Consider the following 24,869-nt stretch of genomic DNA (forward strand, 5'->3'; position numbering starts at 1 on the left):
CATATTTATTCCCATTAAACACCTATACTTTGGTTTGGTAGATTAACTGAGTATCAATCTCACATATTTGAGTGTTTAGTAAGAGATTTAGATTAAATATCTGTAACCAATAAAACTATGATTTGTGCAAAAAAAAAGATTTAAAAAATTAATTTGATTTAAATTATTTAATAAGTAAAAAATATATATATCAGTGGCTTGTTTAACTATAAAATAAGTATAAAGGCTTGTGTAATAGTTTGGGTAGCTTTTTTGATATCTTAGTCAAGATTAATTTTATGCTTTATTTAATTTAATATGTTTTTTTATTAATATTGTAAACATAGAATTTTGTGTATATACATCATAAATTCAATTTTTGAATACTATAAATTACACCGTATATAAAAATAAGTTACACTTGGTTGAGCTCGAGCTTTCAATGTTGTAAGTCAAGTTTGGTCTATATTTTAAACTGGCTTAAATTTTTTTTATCCATATCCATTTTTCGTGTCTAATATTGTTGTTCTAATTTAAACAAATAACTTGAACCTTGAATACATCTATAATTACATCAACAGTGAAACACTTAATTAAATAACAAACTGAAATCCACCTGAATCAATCTAAAATTTTCTCAAAATTTGACATTGGCATTAAATAAAGTAGTCGTAGATTGGAGTCCGAAATAATTAGAAAAGGTGAAGGTAATGAACCAAATCCAGTGGTGGTGATGTGAGATATGGGTTCTGGAGAGTTCCCCATTGAGGAGGGTATGGGAATCTTGTGGAACCAATAATGGAGGGAGAGACAGATACAACACACCTTGTCTTTATATAATTAAAATCATGTTTTTAATTCTTGAATTTGATCTCATAACCTAACCTAAAAGTACCAAATACTTATCAACTTGGCTTTGAAATTCTCTATAGGGTTTTTGGTGCATCGGGTATATCCGGTGAAGCTCTACAATCAACCGAAAACTAGTTCTTTAAAATATTGTTTTATTCCCTTACAATTAGGCCCATCTTTCATCAAATCAAACTTTATTTCACTCTTTTTAATGATTTTGTGGACTGTTCATTCCTTTGTCAAAAGCATGGTTTTTAGAATTATATTATCCAACTCGATCCATTTTTATCTCGATTCATATCGATTTAAGAGTCAATTGGTTCTCCCTTTTATTTCGAACTGATGCATCGATTAATCCAGTTTCAATAACTAAAGTTTAAATTTCTAATGACAATTTTCACATAAAAATCACTTATCAATCAATATAATTTGATACACAAATGATATCACCCAGGGGCGAAACCAGAATAAATTTTTAAGGGGGCCGAATGAAATTTTAATTTTTTATAGTCTGTATTGTTATAAATTTTAAAGGATTAAATTGAATTCTTATAATTTTAATGGGGCCAAAGTGTAATTTTATATTTACTAGTTTAAAATTTTTAAAAAAAAAATTAGAGAGCCCAAATGGTAATTTTCATTTTAGGGGGACCGGGGCCCATGCCAGCCCCCCTAAAATCGCCTCTTCACCCACCAATATATGATAATAATGAGGTTTTCAAATAATAAAAAAAGAATATACAATATTTAGTAGATATTTATTTATATATGTAGTGTTAATGAAATCTCTTATTGAGTTGGTATTATGGGCTAAATGGGTACCAATCTGATTAGGAAATGGCTAATATATCTTTTTATTAAATGACTATTATTATTATTTTGAGGGCCTTTTTGTCTTTTCATACTTTTATATGGTTTTAAAATAAAAGAACAAAAATTAACATATCTAATGAATGAACTCATGTTTAATAGATTTATAAACAATTTTTTTACTACTATACTAATAATAATTCTTAATTAAGTTTTAAAAAATAACTTTTAACATAAAATATTTTCTTTTACCAAATTTGAGTATCTATATTATTTTTTATTTTAATTTCGAACATATAATATATGTATTATTATTTTCAGATCTTACGTTTCATTATTTATTATATATTATTTTTAAATACACTTATATTTTAAATATGTGGTTTTCACGTTCTGTAGTAAGATTTCTAAATATTATAAAAATTGTGACTGAGTTTGATGTAACTCGACTCATTGACACAAATTCAACAGTGAAATGACAAAAAAAAAGGTTGAAATTTGATTACAAGAAACTAATCAGTTAAGGATAAACATGTCTTTTAACGTGAGGAGAAAACTACCCACTATCTATTTAAGCCATGCTAATAAGTAACTAGCATTAAAATTAATTATTCACATCAAATGATTTATATTTTTAAAATTTTAAACTTTTTAAGCATAATTATTTATAAAAAAATACTATTATTGTTTATTGAGAGAAGTACAATTACAATACAACACAATTATAAGTCCGATCAACTACATATAAAGAATCGGAAATAACTAGACAAAATCTACATATAGCACGCGTATAATATGAGACAGAAACTCACACAGTGCAAGTACACATAGTGAGACTCAAATTTGAATCACAAAAATTCATATATTTATTTTATATATTTTAAAATGTAACTTTAACCAAGATAATAAATATCTTATTAGTGGATATATCATTTTTTACTTGTATCGATACATTTTGATATCGACATGTTTCAAATTTTGATGTATTGTTATGGATTTATTAATCACACAATTTTTAAGATACTTTTATTTTGATCACCCAAGAAATTCATACAATTTTATCACTATTATTAGATAAATTTCTCATATATATTAAATATCTAAATTAATTTGAAAGTGACACTTTTTTTTATACTGTTCATATTCGTTTTATAGTCCATGTTAGGGGTTTGTGGTTGCCCATTCCAATAGAATCATCTCTAAAGTTTGAACTTGAATCCTCCGCTTAAAGTGCAACGTGCCTCACCATTGCATCTAATCCTTTCTTCGCAAATGGTATTTGACTTCTATATATAGTGTCTTTTTTGAATTTGTTTAAAAAATATTGTAGATTGTTGAAAAGAATAAATTACGGATAATGAAATTTCATGACAATAAATTTTAACAAATTTAATATTTATGTATTGATCAAACTATATATGTAAAGAATGTTCTCTAATTTTTTGTGTATATAAAAGTTTTATTCATATTAAAATTTTCAAAGAAGGTTTTATGGTATAATTAATTGTTATGAAGAAAATAAATGATAATAAATTTTTCAGCATTATTCGTGTACCGGTTTCTGTGCGCATTATTTCAACCGTTTAACACAATTAACCCCCCTTTTCACCAACAAGTTCCGTGTAACCCTTAGTTAAATGAAATATCTGCATTTTGGCCCCTCTTAATAATTAATATTTTATTTTAACACTAAATGTTCAACTTTGACCGATCCAAAATTTTATAATTTTTAATTCGATTCACCAAGATGAAATTTCTAGTTTACCCCTTTGTATGTTTATAGGAATCTAAACAACAATAATGGTCTAAATTCTAAACATAGATTTTTAGATATAGTAAAGTAAATAGATGAAAGTATAATGATTAGGGTAGTAATTACACACTCTTGTAATTATAATAAATTTTAATTATCTAGACATGTTTAGCTAACAAACTCTCTTTGTAATATTTGGTAATACAAATTATAATTATATAACTACGTAAATTTAATTCTAAAAAATAATATTAATTATTATAAAAATAATGAACAAAATTAAATCGTCATATATAATATGTTAGTTCAAGAAAGTATCCGATAATATAATTACTAATAAAATTAATAAAAAGTTTTAATATACTATGTAATTTTATCTGATTACTCTAGTACTCCATGTTTATTTAATTCACATTTGAATAATTACACTCAAATTTAATTCCCAAACCCATATTTACATTATATTTGTTTAATTTACCATTAATTAAAAGTATTTTTAGTCTGTACTTAAATCTAACTTTTTAAAAAGCAGCATCTTTTTGACTTAATGTTCACTTTTTGGCCACTTATTGGAGCATAAAATCCAAAACCAATGATATTATGACAGGTTTAAACACCTTTGGAATTTACCAAATCGAGAAAAAACAAAGTTCATACAATTAAATTCTATATCATACATCATGATTCAGACTTTAGGTGCTAAGCAAATATATATAAAAAGAATCAAAATATAAATTAATTGAAAAGTATTAATATTATGTGAATTAGATCCTTATATTAGCTTAAGATTACATTGGGGTTAAACGTAAACTCAGATTTAATTAAGAGAATATCCAAACAATTGATCAAATTTTAAATATATGTATACTTACTATATAGAGAATTTAAATTTGATGTGTTAAAAAATATACGGCGTTATTAGAAATTACGAAGGTTGCCAACATGTTAGATCCAAACCATCATTACGATACGGGTAGTTAAAATTTTATTTGTGTTTTAAATATACCCTATGCTATATATGAGTTAACATTTAGCACCCAATTGAGTTAATTGGTAGCTAACAAAAATACCTAATTGATACAATATTAATATTTTAAAGATTCAATTAAATTTTTTAAAGTTTGTGTACTAATTTAGAATATGTAGTATAATTTAAAGGCATCCTATATGATTAATCCTCATCAGAAGTGTCATAAATAATTAAAAATAATTTTACATTGATACTTATACATTTTTATAATTAAATTTAAATAAAAATATTTATTAATTCTTAGACAATGAAACAAACCATTTGAGTAGAGGTGCTCATGGGCCGGACGGCCTGACAGCCCGTCCGAAATATGAGAGGGTTTGGGTAAAAATATAGGCCCGAAATATGGGCTTGGGCAAAAAAATGAGGCCGTTTAGAAAACAGGCTGGGCCTCGGGCACTGCTTTTATGGCGCGGGCCCGGCCCAAATATAATAAATATATTTTTTAATTTTTTTAATTTTAAAATATTTTTAAAATAAATTTTTAGTGTTTTATTAAAAAAACGGCCGGATCGGGCTGGGCTCGAGCTTAGGAATTTTTTCCCAAGTTGGGCCTGGACAAAATCTTAGGCCCATATTTTGGGCCGGGCCAGGCCTTGTCCTAGGATGCGGGCCGGAAGTTTTTCCTAAACTCAGCCCGACCCGGCCCATGAGCACCTCTACATTTGAGTCGGTTTAGGCAAATTACCAAGATAGGTGTTCAATCTTTTTTTTTTTTAATAAACATCTTTGATTGTACATGTGTCAGGTAAATATATCATCTTTTTTTTTTGCAAAAGATTTAGTTATTTGTATAAAATTTATAATCTCTTTTGTTAAATAATATATACATATGTTTAGTAATTATAATTTATACAAATATAACCTAGAAAAAGGGAAGGGGGATTGGCCATTCCAAAATTTAAGCATAAAGCCAATGAGCCCTTGCCTCAACAACAAGTATGAGGTTTTAAGAATGTTGAGAATTTAGATTCCAGTTTTATTATGTGTAAATGTATGAATTATTTACTAGATTTATTTTAGGTGGTTAGTTAATTACATTTAATTTGTAAGTGTTAGGTTAGTTAATCAATCTAATATTTGTAATTACTGATTCTATTTTAACTTAAAAAATAAATAAATAAATTCAATGAACAACAAATATAAAAAATTATAAAGTCTCATAATCAAGGTTAGATTTGTTTAAGTCTACCGAGTTTTAGTTCAGTTGGTATCAGCATTGTTGTCAGTGTAATAGATGTGTATTCGAGTATGTTGAAGCGTATTATCCTCTTATATAAAGGTTGGGGAGAGATTGTAGATAGTTCTAGACATTATATCAAAAAACAAAAATTAAGAATCATTATATATACTCGAAATGAAGTAAAAAAAAAAGAAATTGTTTAATGTTGGAGCTTCTTACTCAATTCAATAAATTGAGATTCGTATAAAGCAATTTTTAATTGGAACAGATTAACAAGAAATTAAAATTTTAATAATATAATTAAGATTTTATTTTGATTTAATTATAAAATTAATAAATATTAATTTAGATTATTTTTGAGGCAATAAATGAATTATTCAGATCAAACTAGATCTAGCCGGAATGTAACAATCTTAATTAGATTTCACTTTGATTAGTGCATAAAATAATACTTAAATGCTTAGATATTTTCCAATAAAAAAAGGACTATTTGCTAGATATTTTTGAAAACCCTAAATCCTTTCCCCCAAGTCTCCCACATAGATCGGTCAAAAAGAAAGGGGGAGCCCTTTCATTTAGAATAGTAATAAAAGTTTGCTGATTTCAAAAAAAGGGCTACATTTATACCTTCATTTTACGTACCCATTTTTATTTCAAAGATTTAAATGAAAATTTTAACTTTTCTTTTATAAATTATAAGAAATTTATGAAATGTTATATAATATTTGAGTGTGTAAAATAAATGTATTATACCAATATTCTAACTTGTAATTACATAAAAGATTATAACACAAAGTAAATGAAGGTTTTTTTTGGGTCTCATTGTAGCAAATGAAGTTGAACAACTTTCAGAATCGAAGTTAAATTATAGTTTTGGTCTCTTTACTATGAAAAACGTTAAAATTTAATCTTGCTACTTTAATTTAATATACTTTTATTTCACTACTTTCTAATATTATTAGTTAACACAAAATAATTAGCGCTATTAAATTTTCTTATTAAAATAAAAATGTGATTTTTCCTTGGAAACATTGAACTTAATTTACTATTTAATCCTTGAGGTTTAATTAATTGATGTAATTTGATAATCCTATTATTATAGTGTCATTGGTTAGTCCAAAAAATTTGTGTGAAATTTTCTTAGAAACAGACTGTTTAATTATGATTTAGTCATTATACATAATTTAATTCCTCTGTTTTTTTAATGTCATTAGTTAATTCAAATAATTAACACTATTAACTATTTCGAGTTAAAACACCAAATTAATATTCTTTTCGGTGTAAATTATTAAAACTAAGCATGATATTTTTAAAATAAAGATATCAAATCATACCGAATTACAATATAATAATTAAATTTCAAAATTAAACATGACAAAAAAAACACAAATTAACCCTAAATGAAATCTATTTGGTTAAAAAACATTTGTCCCAAGAAGAAATGATTGTATGAAACTGTGATTCCACGTTATTTTTATCCATTTCTAATAGAAGTACAGCAAATCAGATTTTTACTCCTGATTTTTAAGTTTAAAAAAGAATAAAGATGACGTAGAATAACAAATTCATACAATCTATTCTCTTGTCCCAAGTACAAGATATAGTATAATAATATTACAAATAAAAAACAACAGGAATAAATAAAGCCAAAATGACTTTCTAAAAGGAGAAAGTTGGGGTGGGGAATATAGCAAAAATATCTCGTTGTCATTGCCATTGCCATTGCCAAATTTTATTTCTTGCTTTTTCACAACATCACTCAGCGTCCTAACCAACCGAAAGTAAAAGAAATGAGCGAAACAAAGAAATATATATATATTTATTTATATAAACAATTTTTTTATTATATCAAAGTTCCTATGGATTTAACCTAATGAGACCCATGTTCACATCTGTCTCTTGTTTCTCAACTCTTCCATGTCTTTTTTTCACCTGCAGTATTGAACTGTTTTTGGTCCATCCATGGCCTGAATCTGCAAATCAAAGCCCTAACTTTTTCCCTTTCTCTTGGGGTTTCTAAGCAAAGATGAATCCATATGAAAGAATTAAACAAGAGTTTCAAGGAACAAGCTCATCATCCTATCATGGTGATATACTGTCCATGGCTACCCCTCAACCAATAGAAGGACTCCATGAAGGAGGTCCTCCTCCGTTTCTCACAAAAACATATGATATCATTGATGATTCAGGCACCAATCACATCATTTCATGGAGTGGAGGTAACAACAGCTTCATTGTATGGGATCCCCAAGCATTTTCAATGATCCTTTTGCCTAGGTACTTCAAGCACAACAATTTCTCAAGCTTTGTAAGGCAACTCAATACCTATGTAAGTAAATCTTTTTGAAACTTTGGTTTTGTAATTTAGTTCCATACATAGAATAAGATCTTTCTTTTTCTTTTTATAGGGGTTTAGAAAAGTAGATCCAGATAGATGGGAGTTTGCTAATGAAAAATTCCTTAGAGGACAAAGGCATTTACTTAAAACCATTAGAAGAAGAAAAACACAACAAGTTCAAGCTTCGTATGGTGGTTTAGATCCTTGCGTTGAAGTTGGGAGGTTTGGGGTTGATGTAGATGTCGATAGGTTAAAGCGTGATAAACAGGTTTTAATGGCGGAATTGGTGAAACTAAGGCAACAACAACATAATACCAAGACATATTTACAAGTAATGGAAGAAAGGTTGAAGAAGACTGAGATGAAACAACAACAAATGATGAGTTTCTTAGCTAAAGCAATGCAGAATCCCAACTTTGTTCAACAATTAATACAACAAAAAGATAAAAGGAAAGAGCTTGAAGAAGCTATAACTAATAAAAGAAGGAGACGAATAGATAATCATAATCAAACGTTTGTTAAAGCTGAACCAGTTGAGAGCTTTGGTGGTGCATTTGAAGTTGTAGAGTTGGATGAAATTGCGATGGACTTGCAGGAAAAGCATGATGAAGAACATGGAAGCTGCTATGATAAAGGTAAAAGAATTGATGATGAAGGGTTTTGGAATGATTTATTGAATGATGATATGGAGGAAGAGATATCAGCTTTGCAAGCTAATGGGGTTGAAGATGAAGAAGGTATAGATGTTTTGGTTGAACAGCTTGGGTTCTTGGGCTCTAGTCCAAAGTAGAGCTTCTGCATTTGCAGAAATGGCGGTTTCTAACAGGTTTCCTTTCTGGCTTCAATGGCGGCCTTTGGGAGGGGCAAAACCAGGTAAAGCTTTTCTTTCCTTTTATTTGAGGTTTTCGGTCTGTTGAAATCTTAGAATTTAAAGCTTGTAGATTTACATATTAATAGAAAGAACATATTGGTAAAATTCATTGGTGGAGCTTGGGAGAAGAAGACTCTAGTAGATTACCATAAGTTTAAGTATAACTGTCTTTCATCCTAATTTCTTATTTCTACTTTGCTCTAGAATATGCAATTGAATACTTTTATTTTAATTTTACATAATTTAATAATATCATTAGTACTCAAAACAAGTTGGTATGCCTAATTTTCTTTCAAATAACTTTAAGCATCTGGCTCAAATGTAAATTTATTATTGATTGAATATAATGAACTACATATAAGCTTATAAATGTGCCAATAACACCTGTGCTTCTTTGCATCATCACTTTAATGAAACAATTAAATCAAACCCCAGACTAAAATTAGGTTTTCTACTTCCACATACTTGGTTAAATTCTTTTGGATTTTTAATGGCATCAATTTGTTTAGTTTAGGTAATAACTAATAAGATTAAAGACTTAATTTGATAATTTTGGATGTAAAGAAAATTTTACCTAATTTCATAGTTTTAAAGAATGTCTTTATAATAAAATAAAATTATTTTTAATAACTTCGAGGTCTTGCAATCAATCTTGTTATGAATTGTATTTATAATTGAATTCGGATAGAAGGCGAGTGCTTGATTAATTTGAAAAAAAAAAATTAATCACAATAATATACTTGTATTTAATTTGAATATTTTTATAAAAAAAAAATCTAAATGTACTAATCTTAATAAATGTATACCTTCGTTGGCAATTCTTTTAAGTCTGTATTTATTTTAGACAGGCATTAATCGAAATTTTATTGTATCAAATATATATTATGTTGATTATTGCTCTCTCAATAAGCATGAAATAATAAATTTACTTCCCTAAAATACTATTTTTCACTTACAAACTGACTACAATAAATACTAGTAATAATTAGGGGTAAGTTAAAAAAAATTTGAAGGTCAGAATTATGTTACACATTTTTATGGGAGTAAATATAGTGACATTTAACCGTTTCATAATATTTTTTTATGTGATTAAAGTATCAATTATGTTTATGTTTATTTTACGATCCATAAAAATTATTTTTTTTAAAATTTTGAGATTAGTAATTTCAACAATGTTATATCTAAAATTTAAACTTGAGTTTTGTAATACCTTTTATTGCAACATCCAAAATTTATTGGTTATGGTTGAATAATAGAAATGATAGTGAGAGATGAAAGATGTTAGTAAATTTGAGGAGTAATGATAATGGGCATGGGAGCTGCCATGGACGCATCGTGTGAGACTGTGAGTTGAAGCAGGCAGGCAAAGCGAGGGACCAGCAACTGAGCCATGCATGTGCAGTTAGATCTTTAAAAAAGGAAAACAAAGGGTTTGGGTAATTATATATAAAAGGGGCAAATGGCCCAGGGAAAAAGCTTAGATGATGAAGTGCAGGAAGCTTAAACAAGAAACTTGAAAATTTAGGCATGGTTGCCACCGCCTACAAGATTTGAGTTGGCTCACGTTTTAACACTTTTTTCTCTCTTGCCTGTTTAATGGATAGGATTCCACGTGCTTCTTGTCACTCTCTCTATCCCTTCCATTCATTGGGTCTTACATTTACTTCAACACTAATATTTAATCAAAATTGAATTCCTGACCATCTCTAAACTGCACATCCAGCACATATATATTTTTTATGAAGAAATTGGGTAACGAAGGAGATGTCTGTCGACCATTGAAATAAATATCAATAATGGTCCTTAATTATCTTTTATCTTTTCTCATTCAGTAATAAAAAGTTACAAAATAGTTGTTAGTATATGTCCTTAATTATGTTTTATCTTCTTTTAGAATTTGAGATTTAATTTAGATACTTTAAAACTTAAAAATTAAGTCTTCTTATTTTTCTAAATTAAAAATTTCAGTCTAATCATTAACATTATTAGTATATTTCGTAAAAAGTTATCGACTTAGCACGTAATTATCTTCATATGATGTGACTTATGATTGATAAATAAATAAATATGTCTAATTGTTGATAAATACGTGAACTTAAATTTACAAATTTTTGCATATAACTTATTGAATTGTTGATTTTTAATTGGCGATTTTCTAAATCTACAATTTAATAGCAAAAGTTAAACAATATCATTAAGTTGTACTAACTATTTGAGTATAAAAATCAATTTTTCATAAATTAAAATACAACAATTAAATTCTTAAATTTCATAAAATAGAGGAAATTATTCAAATTTAGACGATTATGCTTTCTAATAGTGTGAAGTTGGGTGGAAAACATTCCCAAAGATTTAACTTCTTTTCTTCACTTTCCTATTTGCTTCTTAAGATAGTTTTGTTCTAAAATCATAAAATCAATCTTATACAACTTTCTTTTTCAAGTTATTTATTGGAGCGAGCCCAATAATTAATTCTTCACATTCTATAGGCCCATTAAGAAGTAGATGTTGACCATGAGTTTTAATCCATACCTAAATTTACTAAAATAAATCACTCTCTTTATTGTTTTTATTTGGGAAAATTAATTAGTAAATTAAGATAAATTCAATTCTTAACATTTATATCTTTTGTCAATTTAGTCATTATTCTTTTTAATAGCTAAATTTGGTCTTAACTTTTTAAAATAGTCAAATTTAACCATCAACATCTTATAAAAAGTTGAATAGTTGTTTTTTTTTAACATAAATATTAAATTTTTAAACAATGCACTCTACATGACAATTCACTCACATGTATTTCATACCCTTTTTTTCTTTAATTTTTAGGAACTTTTTATATATTTTTCCTTGAATTTTTATTTTTATTTTTTGAATATTTTTGTATATTTAGTTAGAATTTCTATTAAAAAAAGATAATTTAATTATTTTTTTAAAGGTTAATGGTCAATTTTAACTAAAGAAAAAGAGAACCAAATTAACAAAAGTTATAAACATAAAAGACTAAATTTACCATTATTCCATAAAAAGTTACATTAACTTTGGGTGTGTGTATTCTTTATTCGATCAGTAGGATTCTAAAAATTCCACTCGTTATTCACCATTATTAAGAACTTCAAGTTTTACAATTTAATTAATAAAGTGACATATTTATTAAAATATTTGGTATATTGATATTGCATACTTTAATTGTATAAACATGATTAAAAACTTGTCACATTTTGGGGTGTAATTAAATTTACTCAAATTCAAATAAATAATAAACTCGAGTTTCGACCTGATTCAAAAATCAAAGTTCGTACTTGATTTGAACTCAATCAAATATCAAATTTTAAGCTCAAGTTCAGTCAAGATATAATTAATCTACTTAATATTAAACTTGATTAAATTTATTTATTTTTAAACTCGAATTAATTCATACTTAAACTCATTTAAACTCGTGAACTATTCAAATTGAATATTTATGATACTTGATGGATACTTAAAGCTGCTGGAATTATTATCAAAATTTGTCCAGAATTTTGAAACGTTAAAGAAGATGCTAAACAAAACCAAATGGCTTTCCTTATTAAAAAGGTAAAGAGTAGCCATCAAACAAGCATATGGAAGCACATCCGAAGACTTGAAGGGCCAATAGGGTTTTCATTGAAAGGCACTCACTCTCCCAATAGTGTGATGAAAACAACATGGCCAGCCTCAAAAGGATTATATATATTTTAAATTTCATATACCCACCACCGACACAAGCCCAACGCTCTGGTTTCAATCTTTTGAACTTATCCTTTCTTTTTCTTTTTCCTTTGTAATTATCCACAAAGCTTTGTCCTTCTCTAATTCCCTAAATCATTGATTAAACAACTTAAACATTTTTTTTAATTTAAAAACCCATCCCATTGGAGTGTTCGCTTTCAACAATAATACAATAATAAATGGAGTTTTTCTTCTTAATTTTGCAAGTAAAATATAAAAAAAAAACTATCTATTTTGATCGATTAATAATAATTTTTAAGAAATTGGCTCATGTACTACCAAAAATCTAAATATTATAAAAATGAATGAGATAATATTTTTCTAAATATATTTTTGTTATGTTAAAGGATGAATATATTATTTCGTTTGGTTTTAATGTTTAATTTGTTATTTAAATTTTTATTTTGTTTTAATTTAATATTTGAGTTTAGTTTTATTGTTACTTTCGGTGCTTGATTTTTTTTGTCTCAATTTGGTATCTGAGTTTGGTTTCAACGTTTTAGTACTTGAGTTTTTTTTATCTCAATTAAATTTTTAGGTTTTTTTTTACTAAAACATACGTGTCAAACATTCATTGAGCCACAAAATGTCGTTTAGTTCACTAATCAAATTAAAATTTAAAATAAAACTCAAATATCAAATTAAAAAACAGAACTCATATATTAAATAATATATTAATCTTATATTAAAATCAATCCATAGATCACTCAAAAAAAAACTCGATTAATTTGAATTGAAGAGCTAAAACTGTTTTCTATACAAACCATTGGTGGAGGGGATGACCACCAAGGACGAAGCTAAAATTTTGTATTGAGAGCTCAAACTAAAATTAAAGAAATAGGAGGTGAAACTAAAAAAAATTATACTAAAATGATCTAAATTAAATAAATAATTCTTTAGAAGAGTCAAAAAAATAAATTTCTCATCTAATCAAAATAATTAAAATTAAAGTCCAACTTCGCAAAGGCCCTATCCCGATAACAACAACAAAGTTTGAACTTTGATGTTAGCGATTGATTTAACCACTACTTTCTTATATTATCGATGATAATTTATGAGATTTGAACGATATTAAATTTTTTTGTAAAATATTTTTAATTTCAGAATTTTATATTTACATATAAACACATGTGTATATGCGTTATCAATAAACTGAAATACGAAATAAATTACAACAATATTTGCTTAAAAAAAAGAAATAAATTACAATAATATTAATACTTACTAATATTAAAACATAAAACGATGTGCTCTAACACGACCGAATACTTTTAGTCTCAAATTCAGAATACATTAGATTTTTCTATGGGCAAAAGAAAAAAAAAGGTTTTGGACCTTTCCACACGTTAGAATATTGAATTTAGTTTATAAAAATATATATTGATTCCTTTAAAACTCATAAATCTTAAAAGTCAACAAAACGAGTGGCATACCCTAATTGATGGCATGCCCAACTCTAACATCATCAAATTTATTAATTAACAATTAATACAGAATTTAAAGTGTTTTTCCTTAATATATAATTAAAAAATAAAAACGACTTTTGTTAATTTCAGAGCCTCGGAAATTTTGTTAATTTAAAAATATGAAACGCGTGTGGAGACGAGGATTGTAATTGGACCGTGATTTATTTATTTCATAATAATTATGAAAAATGACTTATATTTTCAATTAATAATTGTAATATAAAAGAATATATATATATAATGTATATCGTTAATTTCCAGGTGTGGTCTTGCCGACGAAGGAAAAACAGTTTGCAAAAGAAGCCTGTAGTTAATAAAGAAACTTCACCTTAAAAGATATCCAAAGACTAAATTGCCCTCCTCTATAATATTAGAATTACTATTTATATTTTAAATATTTCCCATTAAAAATTAAGTTTTAATTCTTAAATTGTAATATATATATATAGTATATTAAAATTCCCTCTCCAATAAAAATAAAATTTAACAATATAAAATGTTATCTAATGGTTGAATTTAAGATTAATGTTAACTGAAAATATCTTTTATTACATTGTCAACAATTTAACCAATTTCTTTTAGTGTGGAGTTGACAAACTTATTCAATTTTGAAAACTTAAGAAATTTATGTTAGGATTTGAAATTTATTTAATAAGTGATTTGAAATATATATAATTCATTTAAATTAAATTTAAACTACTGATTTGATGAATTGATTCTAATATTTATTTAAGTGTTAACTGAAAGTTGATATGTGTAAAATGACACATAAAGACATGATATATTTTATTGTTAAGTATTTATTTGTTTATAATACATTGCCTTTATTGGTTAAATTATTCAGATAGAACACTATTACCAATGAATTAAAACATCCATCATGGAAATTAATTAGTGATTTTTTTTGAAGTTTTAAATAAATAAATTTATTGAGTTCCTTACTTGCAAATATTAACTTTGTGGAAATTGATAAATGTTAATAGTGTATCAATATAATCGTAGACTATATTGTTAGTGATAATTATGTCATGTTCTTAGCATGTAAATTTATGTTACACTCTAAATAAATTTGTCAAGTAGCGCATTTCAATTAATATAAAGTTGCATAAAAAATTATTTTACACGAGTAAATTGGAAATAAATTAAGAGTACATAAATATTCAACGATGAATGGACTCAAATAAAAATTTATTGCGGCAATGTTGATTTTTGTAGATTCACAATCGAGTTTTTTTTGTTTTTAGATTTACTTTGGATTTTGGAGGTGGTGAAAGTGGAAATTAAATGAGATAATGGAGGCTACTGATATCTTGACACCCCTATTAGGTTTGAGAGCATGTGGTAAATGGAGTAATTTTTTAACAAATATGGTCAGATATGTCATTTCATATATCTCATTCCCAATTAGATGCTAAAAAAAGTTGCTTATCCTAACGTTTTTTATTTTGAAGATTTTAGCTCAACAAGCTTTTGTAAATATCCATTCACCAAACACTACAATCAAAGGGTTTAACTAACTAATCCTCAATTTGTGCCAAAATCAACTAAAAAAAGGCCCAAAACACTGTTTACCAAACATCTCCAATAAAAATTTAAAAATTAAAAAAAATTAATTTTAAAAATTAAAACCATTAAAATTATTAAAAAATATAAAAGTATATATATTTTCATAATTTTTTATTTTTGTTAAAAAAAATTAATGTTTTCATGTCATCTTCACATTAATCCATGTGTATGCCATATCAAGAAATTAATAAATGTTAACTTTTCATCTATTTTGAGGTGATTTGATAAAAGATTATAAATTTAAAAATTAAAAAAAATGAAAACTTAGATGAATGGTGAAAATAATTTTTTATTATAGGGGAATAAAAAAAAATCATTACACCATAAATGTCAATTGGAAAGTTCAACATAAGTACTATGCAGTTGTATCAATACAATCATAAATAAAACAAATTCAAGCAATTATAATTAAAATTAATTTAGTACAAAGCACAATTTAATTAAAAAGTAAAAATATATTTGTACAAAATCAACATATAATAAAATTGAATCTAAAATAAATCTGAAAAAATATTACATGATATTTATGCACAAAGAAACTTGATTTAGAGTGTGTTTAATAAACTAAAAAAATTAAGTGTTGAAAAATTGAATACTAAATTTAATAGGTGTTGATTTCATATTAGAAAATTGTTTGGTAAATTAGTAAATATAAGTACGGAATATGATTATGTTGTTTGATAAAAGTAAATATTGATATTTAAAACAATATTTATTTCTTAATTTTAATCTTATAAATATAATATTTTATATTATTTTGGATAAATTTGGATAAAATAAATATATTAAATTGAATATCTCTTATTTAAAAAATGACAATTTATTTCATTTTTAATAAAATAAAACAACTTAATATTTTCTACATTAAGTGATAAATAGCTATCTATTTATTTATTTTATTCAACATGTTTTTCTAATTTTTTATTAAATAAAAAATTTCAATAATTTATCAAACACCTTAACATTTGTCAGGATGTAATTGGCAGTCAACACAAGTATTAAATTCATATATAGAATTAAAAATTTCAATAAAAATATATAAAAAAATCAATACAAATATATAAAAATCAAACTCAATAAATTAATCCTAATATAGTAAAATTCTCTAACTATTATTAAACTACAAAGCTGTAACTCAAACAAAAGAAGGAGGGCAATTCCGTAAATAACAATGATCACATCATCGTCTTAAAAAAAACTAATTTCTTAATAAAAACAAAACAAAAAAACAAAATTAAAAGAACCCTCGATTTATCCCTCTATTTCTCTCTCTACCTCTTCAAAACCTTCCTCTCTAAGCTCCCTCTTCCCTTTTTTTTAATTATTTTTTTCAATTGAAAATTTTCATTTCCATTTTGAAATTTCGGAACCAGATCTCTCTTTATCTTTGCAATGCCAATTGCTTCCGAGTCTGAGATCCCTTAACTCGCGTCCTCTTCCTCCTTCTGAAATCAAATCCGGTTTTGTTTCCTTTTCGACTCACTGAGTTAAACCGCCAATCTCTGGCTTTGTATTTTTGTTTTTATACGACGGTAACCGAAGAATGGGAGCGGTGCCTTCGACGCCGCGCCATACAAGCACCACCGCCGAAACGGCGGAGTATCTAATCGGCACCTTCGTCGGCGAGAAATCGTTTCCTTTGGCGTCCGATTTCTGGCAGAAGCTTCTGGAGCTTCCTCTTACACTTCGCTGGTCCTCTTACCGTGTTCAACAAGCTTGCGAGCTCTTCGGTGAGTGCTTTCTCTCCAAATTAATTTCGTAAAACATTTTGATAATTGTTTTCTTTGGAATAATTAGTTGTGTAATTTAGTGCTCAATTTTTTATAATTCACAAAATGCAACTGTTTTTTCGCATTATTTGTTAATAGAATTTATTGTTGTTTTGAAAATGATAGCAATCTTATTGTAGGAATACAATGCTTAGCTAATGATAAAGTTCCGATTGCTTCTACAGTTTTACTACCTCTGTTATTTGATTGGCTTACTTTTCTGGACCGAATTGGAGTGCTGTTGTAGTGATAATATTGTAAAATGTTTGGATACGCGATGATTTGAGCTTCTGCTTTGTGATCTAAAACTAAATGATCTGAAAATATCTCAACGGGTGGAAGATATTTGTTTGTTATTGATACTTTACTTTTACCAAGTTGAGGGCAGCTATTATGAAAACTATACAGAACTTCCAAACTTACCAAAAACGGAGCTAAGTGAATTTTATTAATCAATCTCTAAATTCAATGCTTAAGTTGTGAGAGGCATTTTCTGAATTAATAACTCTTTGCAACTTTATTTTAAATTCTACCACTATTAGTGGACCTTCGTTTGTTTTGTTACAAATATTCACAATCATGCTGACTTTGTTTCTTTGTGCTGGATCCTTCATGTACAGCACAAAACAACCACCACACCAGGCACCTTGCGAAGATTTTGATTCACCTTTCATGGTGTTTACAAGAGGCAGTTCGAACTTCTGGTGCTCCATCTGTGGTCTATTTGAAGGCCATTAATGCGGTGTACTTTTCATCTGTTTTTTTGAAGTATATTATTGAGAATTCACAGAGTGACAATATCGAGGAGTTATGTTTGTCTCTTCTTGAAAATGAACCGGTGCCTAAAGATTTCATGACTGGTAAATCCATAACTATTTGGCTCTTATCATTATTTGCGCTCAAGTTTTGAAATTAAAGTTTGTAAATGAGTATCTTGCAAGTTGTTATTTTACTGATAAATTGCATCTGACCTGATTTTTATTTCTATTGTGCAGATCAAAGGAGTGAAAATCTTTTAATGCATAATGTGCTTACCTTCCTTGGTTCAATAGATGTAAGGTACACCATGGCTTAATAGTGCATTTTTTACATTGGCATTTCTACTTAATTTTCTCCTAATATTACATTATTTTCCTCGCAAGTCCTACGACATCCCTTCTACACCAGGAGTTGCTTAACTTCATGCTTATTGTGATGTCTACTCAACTTCTTTCTGGACCAACCCCAGGGCCGAAAGATGTAAACCCTTTTCTTGATGCTGCAATGTCTCAGGTTATAAGTTAAAACCTTAGCTTGATTTTCTGCTCCAACAATATCCAGTTTTCTTACTCATTCTTTGCTTGACAGGAAAGTTTGCTGGTCAGTTCAGTGGTTCGCAGATTGCTTCTCAATTATATAATGCGATCTCGTCTTCCTTCTAGTACTGCTGCTTCTTATTCTATTTTTTCCGAGGAAAATCAACCTGGTGTTTTACAAAGAGTTGGTTCTGCTGCTGGTATGGTCTTTTCCTTGATGCTCTTATTAATTAGTCCTAATCTGTGCTCATTGCTGTAGGAACTTTTCCTGGAATATGTTTATAATAACGTGTATGCTATGCTTGCAGCAAACTTTGTATTGTTGCCATTCAATTATTTGGTCAATTCAAATAGTGAAGGCTCTAGAAATCAACTGGCAGATTGCAGTCTCCATGTGCTACTCGTTCTTATTCATTACCATAAATGTGTTGTAAGTGATGAGTCTATAACAGATAGAAGTGATGACAGTGCCTCTACAGATCCTGTTTCTAAAGTAAATACATACTTTACTGTCAACCCTTACAGCAAGGCCTTAGAAAATGCAAGGGACATCGAATGTGAGAACTCCTTACGGTTTCCTTTTGGGTTACTAGCATTTTTTCTATATAGTTTTCTCTTCCTATTTTTTCATGCATGTCATTATGATGGCATATTAGACGGTATTGGTGAATGTGTAAGAATTCTGCTTGCAGTTGATCGTGCCGATATTGAGGGGAATACACAAAATGGACCAGCTGTGAGATTACCTTTTGCATCCCTATTTGATACCCTTGGCATGTAAGTGTCTTTCTATTCTATTATCAATATGTGAATGAGTAAAATTACTTCTATGAGATTATTAAAGATTGCTTTTTGTGGATTATGATGTATTCATAGTGGGCAAATCTGGGTAATAAGTTTGTATGACTGCTTTATTACTGTTAGTTTTTGCTAACATTTTGCCAAAAATGGGTTCTATTCCTTGGTAATTGCTGTTGGCTTTCTTTTCCCCATTTTTCTTTTGTTTCTTAATTGATTTTGTTTAAAACTGTTCTATAAAGAAAATTTGACTTAAGTTTAGACTTCTATTTTATGGAGCATCTGTCCTTCGCATAGCTGAGAACTTTGATTGACACAAATGCTTTTCCCCTTTTTGCTATATTCGGAATCAATATTCCATCTCTCATGGCTTCTCTCTCATTCTTGTTTAGTAATTCGTAATGGTTCCCATCCGCAGGTGCTTGGCTGATGAGACTGCTGTCCTTTTACTTTACTCATTGGTGCAAGGGAACTCTGACTTTTTGGAGTATGTACTAGTGCGAACAGATTTGGATACATTGGTAAGAAGCTCTAACTTCCATTATCTGCATTTCATATATAATCCTCAGGAATTCCATTTGCAAAATTACTTTCTGATTTTTTGAAGCAAGATGCGAATTGTATGTGGTGTCTTGTTAACGTATTTAAAAGTTTTCTTGGCCTCCTGCCCATCCCCTTTTCACCAGAAAGAGAGAGCTTGAACATTTCTATATGAGATGTTCAAGTCATACACATTGCATCTTGTTTTGCTTGATCTTGCCTATAATTTTTTTAATCGTTCATTGTAATTCTTCAGTATGTTTACACTTTACATGGCATAAACAACTCTGCCTGTTTATATCGTACGTCGCATATGGTTTTAATCTGTGTTTGTATGATGAATATCAACAGTTGATGCCCATCTTGGAAACACTATACAGTGCTTCGAGGAGGACATCAAATCAAATATACATGTTGCTGATTATACTCCTCATACTTAGTCAAGACTCTTCATTCAACGCTAGCATTCACAAGATGGTAAGCATCTCTTTCGTTTGTCAGCTTTTGACTTTGATGAATGAGTAGTGCCTTGATGTCTTATTCATACGGACAGATACTGCCTGGTGTTCCATGGTATAAAGAGCATCTCCTTCATCAGACATCACTTGGTTCCCTGATGGTCATAATTTTGATAAGGACTGTCCAGTATAACTTGTCAAAGTTGCGGGTATGGCTCTGAATGTCTTAGATTCTTACCACACCGTGTTATGCTTATTGAAGTAGTAGGCTCCAGGAGAATATTGTTAAATGGCTGAAATTCTCTCTTCATATGTTAGTTTTGAACTTTAGGACAGTAATATATGATTGTGTGGGTTCTACACCTGTTAATATCATATTATTTGGGAGTTGATTCTTTTTTCTTTAATGAATGAACAGGATGTCTATCTTCATACTACTTGTCTAGCAACTTTGGCAAATATGGCACCTCATGTCCACCGTTTGAGTGCATATGCTTCCCAGAGACTTGTCAGCCTCTTCTATATGCTTTCACGCAAGTAAGTCATCTATGTTTAGACCGCTTTTTTCTTCACCATAATATTCCTTTAGTGATTGTTACCTCTGTTACAGACCCTTCAATCTACTTGAAACTGAAAGTACCATTTCCCAACACCTATGTTTGATGCATATCAGGACATGGTTATAGAATCCTCCAAGGACCCTCCAAATGTATGGAAAAACTTAGAAAAATTGAACATTACCCATGTTGGATTCAAACCCGAGTCTGAGTAACAAAGATTCTTGTATATTTTGCTATCTTGGCACTCTTTTCCTAACTTTTATTGTAAATTTGTTGGAGTTCAGGTACAACAAATTGGTAGAGCTAAGGGACGATAAACTGCAAACCAAAGCCATCTCAACAGGGGATGGCCTTGTAGAAGATATGGTATCTGTCCTGGTTTTGGCATGTGATATAGCCCTTTGTAAAAACTTTGCTCTGTGTATCCTAAAATAATATCTCTTCCCCTTGTTGCAGTCAGCAGAATTGCAAATTTATACGGACTTTTTGAGAATTGTCCTTGAAATATTAAATGCGATTTTGACATATGCACTGCCACGGAATCCTGAGGTACATCTTTTATTGAAGTTATTCAAGATAATCTTTGGCTGCGTTCCATCCCATCAACACTTACGGACATGTGCGTTTGTGCAGGTTGTCTATGCCATTATGCACAGACAGGAAGTTTTTCAGCCATTCAAGAGCCATCCTCGCTTTGCTGAGCTGCTTGAGAATATTTATAATGTATGCTCTGAGTTTATTTGATGAAACGCATTATTTAATCTTCCATTTCTTTGTCCTATTTTCTTCTTTATTTCTCCTTGCTTTTCGATTGTTTTGATCTCTTTGGCTTTTATAGGTATTAGATTTTTTCAACAGTCGTATGGATGCCCAAAGAATGGATGGTGAATGGTCTGTAGAAAAAGTCCTCCTGTTCATAATTAATAGTTGTCGATCTTGGCGCGGTGAAGGGATGAAGGTAAAAATTATCCGACTGGATATAATCATTGTGTTATCTAGTATGGTTGCTTCCATTTCAATGCATTTCAGTTCTATTTGAACAGATGTTCACTCAGTTGCACTTCTCGTATGAACAAGAGAGTCATCCCGAGGAGTTCTTTATTCCATATGTTTGGCAACTTGTCCTATCCCGCTGGTAATAATCTGAACCTTAGAAAAAGTATAACCAGAAACGTGGGAGGGAGAAAAAATTCTGATCTTCACACTATTAGTGATTGCTATGTTTAATAATTTGTATTATTGAAACGACTGAATGGGACTCACTTTAAACAATGTTTTAAGTTTGTACCGTAATAATTTTTGCTGTATCTCTAATCCATATTCTGCCCCTTTTTCTTTTCAGTGGATTCAGTTTTAACGCAGATGCTATAACTTTGTTCCCCGTCGGTATGCATGCCAATGTAAGTTTATGATTCGTTTTAAGCTTTGGTTAGTTAATTATGCGATGCCTTAAGAGTTCTCTTCATATGATTCTTTCAACTTGCATTGAACGTTTAAACCTTTCGTTCTACTATTTTGCAGAAAGAAATTTACTATGATGAAATGAATACGAACCAAAACGGGGAGTTGAATGAACAAAGGGTTCTGTTTGATCCGTAAAAAGAAAAGAAAAAAAAGGCATTTTATACCATTAGCTTGTGCTTATGCATGTACGTTTGTGGTGTATTCTGTAAATACATAAAAAAATGATAAAAATAGCAGAAAATGTATTCTTGTTAATTCTTTTCTGTTTATATATGTTTGAAACACTGTAGAGGGGCCTTTTTTGAAGTAGATTAATATTTAAAATCCTTTGTATGAAATAAAAGAGAGGATTTGATGATTCCTTTCCTTTTTCACTAATATTAGTTCAGCCTCCAGTTTTTTCAAGGAGCATGAATTTGATACATTAATATCTCATAAAGTTTACAATTTTTATATTTCCGAAATTTTCTAGGAAAATCTGTGTTAAAAATTGAAAAAAATTTCCCCACCTGACTTTGTTATTGGATTTTTACTTTATTAATAAGTTCTTTTCCAAATATGTGAGTATAAATTTTTAAGATTAATTGTAAACATCTATTGAGGAAATAATTAAATATTAGACATTTTAACTATTTATATCTGCTTTTACAGATTTCTGACGAAATTTTTTTTCGAGTATAATATGAAAACCTTGCCAATGATTCTTTGGTATAATGGTAATTTTTTTATTTTTTAAACACAAATCTGTATAAATTTAATATATTTTTATTGTGGTGAGTTATCTTCTGTTATTTGGATGTCAGTTTTAATTTAATTCACTCTGCAAAATTACATGACTTAAGCTTGATAAAATCGTTCACATATTGAGATCAACAACGTACAAAAAGCGAAACCAACCAGAACCTACACTAGGGTTCCGCCCTTTACATATTCGGTGAAAGCCAAGGCAACAAGTCCCAACATGGCGAACCTCCCGTTCCACAGCTCAGCATCCGAGCTCATGAACTGACCGGACCTTGATTCCACCGTCTCACCTCTAAACAACGGTATCAAAGATGCAAGCGATAACACAATACTAGTCCCAACGAACAACGGGATCCCACCGTTGGATATTTGGGTCAACACATCTTGACCATTGGATAACTCCATTGCCAGCGCTGCCACAAACCCAACCATCGCCAACCTGCCGTTGATCCTCTCCGGTGCAGGCCCACTAAAGGCAAACACATCGGAGAATTTCGTGCTCACTTTGGGTGATATCCGTGGAGGGCTCTGCTTAGGTTCCGGCGTTCTTGCTGCTGGCATTGGCTCCTTTTGATCACCGTCCTGCAAGTGCAAAAAATCGAATCACTTAAAACTAAAAACCTGTTTAAAATCAAACCCTGAATGTCAAATAGCAAAACAGGAACTTATGAACTTACCTCTGCCAAACAGCGAACTTGAAGATTGAGTTTCCTTTGAAAACGAGGCATGGGTTTCACGTTATAAAACTGAACCATTTGTCTCTTACTAGCAAGGCCAGTCATGGGACTTGCTAAAAGGAGGGATTGCATTTGCATGGCACTTGATGATGCGGCCATTTTCTTCAATTTATGGATAGATATGTGGAAGTGGAAACTAAGGAAGAACCCAAGAGATTATTTTGTTCTTCAAAATCTGAAGTAAAGGCTTAATGAAGCGAAAGTAGTAGTGAATAATGCACTTGATTGCTGATTGTGAGTAAAGTAGTGAAAGTGTTTTGCTATAAATAGCGTAGGATAGGTGAAGGGGGTTGTGGATATTTAAGGGTCCACGTCGCTCTGTATCTAATACTCGAAAGTGAGTGAGTCACGTGGGATTGTTTGTCCCCACATGATGAGTTTGGTGACGTGGGCTCTTTTATTACCGGAAAATGGTTGTTGGTTCCGTAGACAGCCGGACCTTTTGGTCTGACGTGGCCTCTTCTCGATACTAGGAAGAACTTTCTAGACTCTTAGCGTAGGACGTGGTCTCTTTCTATGCGTTGTTTTTTTGGGTGAATTACATTCAAGGTCATTAAACTATTAGTAAGTTTATTTTTGATTATTTAACATCAAAAATTATAAAATGGTTATTAAATTATCCGAAAGTTTTCATTTAAGTCATTAGAAATTAAAATCGTTGCTGTATGACCTTCTTTATTTGTACAATTTGTAGCAATCGAGAGCATTATTTTCATAATTGGACTGAATCGACTGGTTGGATCAAGAATCGATTGAGGTAACGATCTGAAATAAGGAGTCAGACTGGTTGACCCGTGAACTAATTTGACTAGTTAAATCGACCAGTCGGATTGGTTGAACCGACCAATTGAATTGCTTAAACTAATTTTCTTTGTTTTAAAATATTTTTTAAATAATTTATTCATTCAA

The 24,869-nt window shown here is 29.2% G+C and overlaps 3 protein-coding genes across 4 annotated transcripts; 2 read left to right on the forward strand and 1 right to left on the reverse strand.

Moving 5' to 3' along the window:
* The first annotated feature begins 7,633 nt into the window (after nucleotides 1-7,633).
* On the forward strand, nucleotides 7,634-8,986 carry LOC107929013 (heat stress transcription factor A-6b-like). Its single transcript, NM_001327296.1, is given in 2 exon segments — nucleotides 7,634-7,936; nucleotides 8,016-8,986. Coding segments are annotated over 2 exon segments (1,023 nt in total). The 3' UTR covers nucleotides 8,736-8,986.
* Nucleotides 8,987-16,812: 7,826 nt separating this feature from the next.
* Nucleotides 16,813-22,837, forward strand: LOC107929158 (dymeclin). 2 transcript variants are annotated; one of them, XM_016860516.2, is made up of 18 exons: nucleotides 16,813-17,325; nucleotides 17,985-18,224; nucleotides 18,360-18,423; nucleotides 18,507-18,636; nucleotides 18,712-18,859; nucleotides 18,968-19,216; nucleotides 19,352-19,436; nucleotides 19,876-19,978; nucleotides 20,349-20,474; nucleotides 20,551-20,664; nucleotides 20,874-20,992; nucleotides 21,300-21,381; nucleotides 21,472-21,564; nucleotides 21,649-21,738; nucleotides 21,854-21,973; nucleotides 22,059-22,150; nucleotides 22,358-22,415; nucleotides 22,537-22,837. In XM_016860516.2, exons 1-18 carry the CDS (start codon nucleotides 17,139-17,141, stop codon nucleotides 22,612-22,614), a joined length of 2,178 nt encoding a protein of 725 aa, XP_016716005.2. In that variant the 5' UTR covers nucleotides 16,813-17,138; the 3' UTR covers nucleotides 22,615-22,837. The 2 variants fall into 2 exon arrangements, with proteins under 2 accessions (XP_016716005.2, XP_016716006.2); XM_016860517.2 differs by lacking the exon at nucleotides 22,537-22,837 and having other exon boundaries at nucleotides 16,838-17,325; nucleotides 22,045-22,150.
* Nucleotides 22,838-23,312: 475 nt separating this feature from the next.
* LOC107929015 (early light-induced protein 1, chloroplastic) lies at nucleotides 23,313-24,211 on the reverse strand. The gene is made up of 2 exons (XM_016860337.2): nucleotides 23,901-24,211; nucleotides 23,313-23,805 (listed from the first exon to the last, which is right to left on the reverse strand). Exons 1-2 carry the CDS (start codon nucleotides 24,057-24,059, stop codon nucleotides 23,383-23,385), a joined length of 582 nt encoding a protein of 193 aa, XP_016715826.1. The 5' UTR covers nucleotides 24,060-24,211; the 3' UTR covers nucleotides 23,313-23,382.
* Between the last annotated feature and the right edge of the window lie 658 nt (nucleotides 24,212-24,869).

This window comes from Gossypium hirsutum, chromosome D09 (genome assembly GCF_007990345.1).
Source record: "Gossypium hirsutum isolate 1008001.06 chromosome D09, Gossypium_hirsutum_v2.1, whole genome shotgun sequence".
In the NCBI taxonomy this organism is placed as follows: domain Eukaryota; kingdom Viridiplantae; phylum Streptophyta; class Magnoliopsida; order Malvales; family Malvaceae; genus Gossypium; species Gossypium hirsutum.

Bases quoted from the DNA above. Each gene is read 5' to 3' on its own strand.
- LOC107929158 (XM_016860516.2), top strand. From the start codon at position 17,139: ATGGGAGCGGTGCCTTCGACGCCGCGCCATACAAGCACCACCGCCGAA. The intron at 21,565-21,648 runs GTACATCTTTTA...GCGTTTGTGCAG, and splicing joins CACTGCCACGGAATCCTGAG to GTTGTCTATGCCATTATGCA. The intron at 22,416-22,536 runs GTAAGTTTATGA...ACTATTTTGCAG, and splicing joins CCGTCGGTATGCATGCCAAT to AAAGAAATTTACTATGATGA.
- LOC107929015 (XM_016860337.2), bottom strand. From the start codon at position 24,059: ATGGCCGCATCATCAAGTGCCATGCAAATGCAATCCCTCCTTTTAGCA. The intron at 23,806-23,900 runs GTAAGTTCATAA...TTGCACTTGCAG, and splicing joins AAGTTCGCTGTTTGGCAGAG to GACGGTGATCAAAAGGAGCC.